Raw genomic sequence first — 3486 nt, 5'->3', positions numbered from 1 at the left:
ATGGTTGACTTCGTATGGTTCAGTTTTGTTTGGTTCGATTTCTTTATATTTAGATTATTATCTTGCCTTCCGCTTTCTTTGTGATCTTCTCGTTGTCATCGAATAATATTAGGTACTTAATGTTTTGTACCATGGCTACACAAAGAAGAATTAAGAGTCACCAGGGGTTCACAAGGGGGCATCAGGATGTACCATGACCACAAAAAGAAGAATTTAAAGTCACCAGGGGTTCACAAGGGGCATCAGGATGTACCATGACCACAAAAAGAAGAATTCAAACAGTCAAGGGGTTCACAAGGGGCATTGTACCATGACCACACAAAGAAGAATTAAGAGTCACCAGGGGTTCACAAGGGGCATCAGGATGTACCATGACCACAAAAAGAAGAATTTAAACAGTCACCAGGGGTTCACAAGGGGCATCAGGATGTACCATGACCACACAAAGAAGAATTTAAAGTCACCAGGGGTTCACAAGGGGACATCAGGATGTACCATGACCACACAAAGAAGAATTTAAACAGTCACCAGGGGTTCACAAGGGGCATCAGGATGTACCATGACCACACAAAGAAGAATTTAAAGTCACCAGGGGTTCACAAGGGGCATCAGGATGTACCATGACCACACAAAGAAGAATTTAAACAGTCACCAGGGGTTCACAAGGGGCATCAGGATGTACCATGACCACACAAAGAAGAATTTAAAGTCACCAGGGGTTCACAAGGGGCATCAGGATGTACCATGACCACACAAAGAAGAATTTAAAGTCACCAGGGGTTCACAAGGGGCATCAGGATGTACCATGACCACACAAAGAAGAATTTAAACAGTCACCAGGGGTTCACAAGGGGCATCAGGATGTACCATGACCACACAAAGAGGAATTTAAACAGTCACCAGGGGTTCACAAGGGGCATCAGGATGTACCATGACCACACAAAGAGGAATTTAAAGAGTCACCAGGGGTTCACAAGGGGCATCAGGATGTACCATGACCACACAAAGAAGAATTTAAACAGTCACCAGGGGTTCACAAGGGGCATCAGGATGTACCATGACCACACAAAGAAGAATTTAAACAGTCACCAGGGGTTCACAAGGGGCATCAGGATGTACCATGACCACACAAAGAAGAATTTAAAGTCACCAGGGGTTCACAAGGGGCATCAGGATGTACCATGAGCACACAAAGAAGAATTTAAAGTCACCAGGGGTTCACAAGGGGCATCAGGATGTACCATGACCACACAAAGAAGAATTTAAACAGTCACCAGGGGTTCACAAGGGGCATCAGGATGTACCATGACCACACAAAGAAGAATTTAAACAGTCACCAGGGGTTCACAAGGGGCATCAGGATGTACCATGACCACACAAAGAGGAATTTAAACAGTCACCAGGGGTTCACAAGGGGCATCAGGATGTACCATGACCATACAAAGAGGAATTTAAACAGTCACCAGGGGTTCACAAGGGGCATCAGGATGTACCATGACCACACAAAGAAGAATTTAAACAGTCACCAGGGGTTCACAAGGGGCATCAGGATGTACCATGACCACACAAAGAAGAATTTAAACAGTCACCAGGGGTTCACAAGGGGCATCAGGATGTACCATGACCACACAAAGAAGAATTTAAACAGTCACCAGGGGTTCACAAGGGGCATCAGAAAGTTCAACATTCAATGAAGCGCTGACTTGCCGAAGGACATAACATTCTTAATATATAGCATGCAAGCGCCATGGTACACTCTGATTCTGTCTGTCGATTTTTCCTTCGTTTGGGATTAGAGTTTGACATTTCATAGGGAAAATATCAGTTTCGAAAAAAATACAAGTTTAAAAAGTTCTAGGAATCACTTAGTAAATAACTCCAGTATTCCTCGTGATGTACACAATACTAATACAATGATCTGTATTAACAGTGATCTTGACATACATTTCAATGTCAAGGTCATGGACAGCGTCCTTCATCCCGAAATTGTCAAAATAGTCTATATATGTGTAAAAATCCATTATCTAAAACAACCTTGATACGGATTCGAAAATAAATTCCAATCGACAATAATTATTAGTTTCTCTCCGATTTGATCTGATCTGTTTAGATACAACAGTTATTTATTGGCCAATAAATCAGACCCACACTTAGGAGTTTTACGAGTGGGTACAGAAATTGGATTAAATTGGAGACAAACATTCTGATATTGGCGGTGTGAGTAAGGAAAGGACTGTTTCTCTATGCTGCGCGATTGATGGAGTGGAGTTTGAGGGCTGCAATGTTAATTAACATAAAGCCAGAATTTAGATTGGAGCTGTTTTCCCCAGTGTGAGCTCAGACAGAGTAACACTGAATCGATACAAATACAATCTCATTGGACGAAAAAAAGTCAAATGTGAAAATAAATAATTATCCTACTTTATGTGATATCTATCTTATCTGCGATGAAGGTCGAGTGTGTGCTTCTCCTACATGTTGTGGAAGCTGTGAAACAAAGCAAAGTAGATTTAATGAAATTGACACTAACATGCGACAATAGTTAAAGTAATGGTATAGATGTAATGAAACTAAAGACCAGACGTGATACGGGTCCGTACCGACCCCCAGGGGGACACGGTTCTCGTTGAGAGGGTAGGGAGATTCTCCAGTCCACTTTGAAGATAGGAAGACTACGCGTGAATACCGTCTCTATGGGGACTGCGCATGCGTAGTTCACATCTAAATCGTTTGTGCAGTAACTAAGGGGAGCAGATATACGTGAGATGTTTGTTGCTACATTACCAGACGAACGACCATGTGCTTGAGAGCCTTGAACTAATTTGTTTTTAAAAGAACTTTTAAAACATTGAATTCGGTTCGTTTACGTTACTTTAATGCATTCGGAATTCATATAACAATGGGCCTGATTATACAAAGATGTGGTAGGACGGAGAAAAACAATATGTCATGGACAAAAATCAGGGCAACGAGGGAAAAAACATGAATATTATTAAATCTTCACAGAAATGTTTTATATGCCATAAAGAGGATGAAAATATGTTCCAGAAGGGTGAGCGTATTCTGCTTCATCGACAATATATGTCATATAGTGTGAGATCACATCCAATGAAAGCGACGTTAACAAACACGTGAAATATCAGGCATATATCACTTACATGGTGTTCCGAATGTGATCTGTATGGTTAAATGTCCTCGGTGTTTTTTCATTTTGTACTACAAGTTGTCTGTGTTTATTTATTAATCTAAAATATGCCGTGATGAATACAGATTTATAAACTGATTAAATATCTGACCAGACTCCCTGTGGAAACGTTAGTGATTTCAGTGAACACAGACATCTTGATGGAGGATTTGTTTGCGTTTCTACTTCTGGCGAAAGAGCTCCGCGTGATCTCATTTCAATGACAACACCCTTCAAACATCCTTCAAAGCATTCGTCATTAACCAACTATCGTTGAACTATAATTGTTTTCGGAATATACC

The 3486-nt window shown here is 40.9% G+C and overlaps 1 protein-coding gene across 1 annotated transcript; it reads left to right on the top strand.

The window, feature by feature from the left end:
* Nucleotides 1-1235: 1235 nt before the first annotated feature.
* LOC132550895 (uncharacterized) lies at nt 1236-1694 on the top strand. The gene has a single exon (XM_060214992.1). The coding sequence runs from the start codon at nt 1236-1238 to the stop codon at nt 1692-1694; it is 459 nt and encodes a 152-aa protein (XP_060070975.1).
* The last annotated feature ends 1792 nt before the right edge of the window (nt 1695-3486 follow it).

Source organism: Ylistrum balloti, unplaced genomic scaffold (assembly GCF_031769215.1).
Source record: "Ylistrum balloti isolate Yb309-2 unplaced genomic scaffold, AGI_CSIRO_Ybal_v1 Utg370156, whole genome shotgun sequence".
Lineage (NCBI taxonomy): Eukaryota > Metazoa > Mollusca > Bivalvia > Pectinida > Pectinidae > Ylistrum > Ylistrum balloti.
This window is presented reverse-complemented; position numbering and strand designations above follow the sequence as displayed.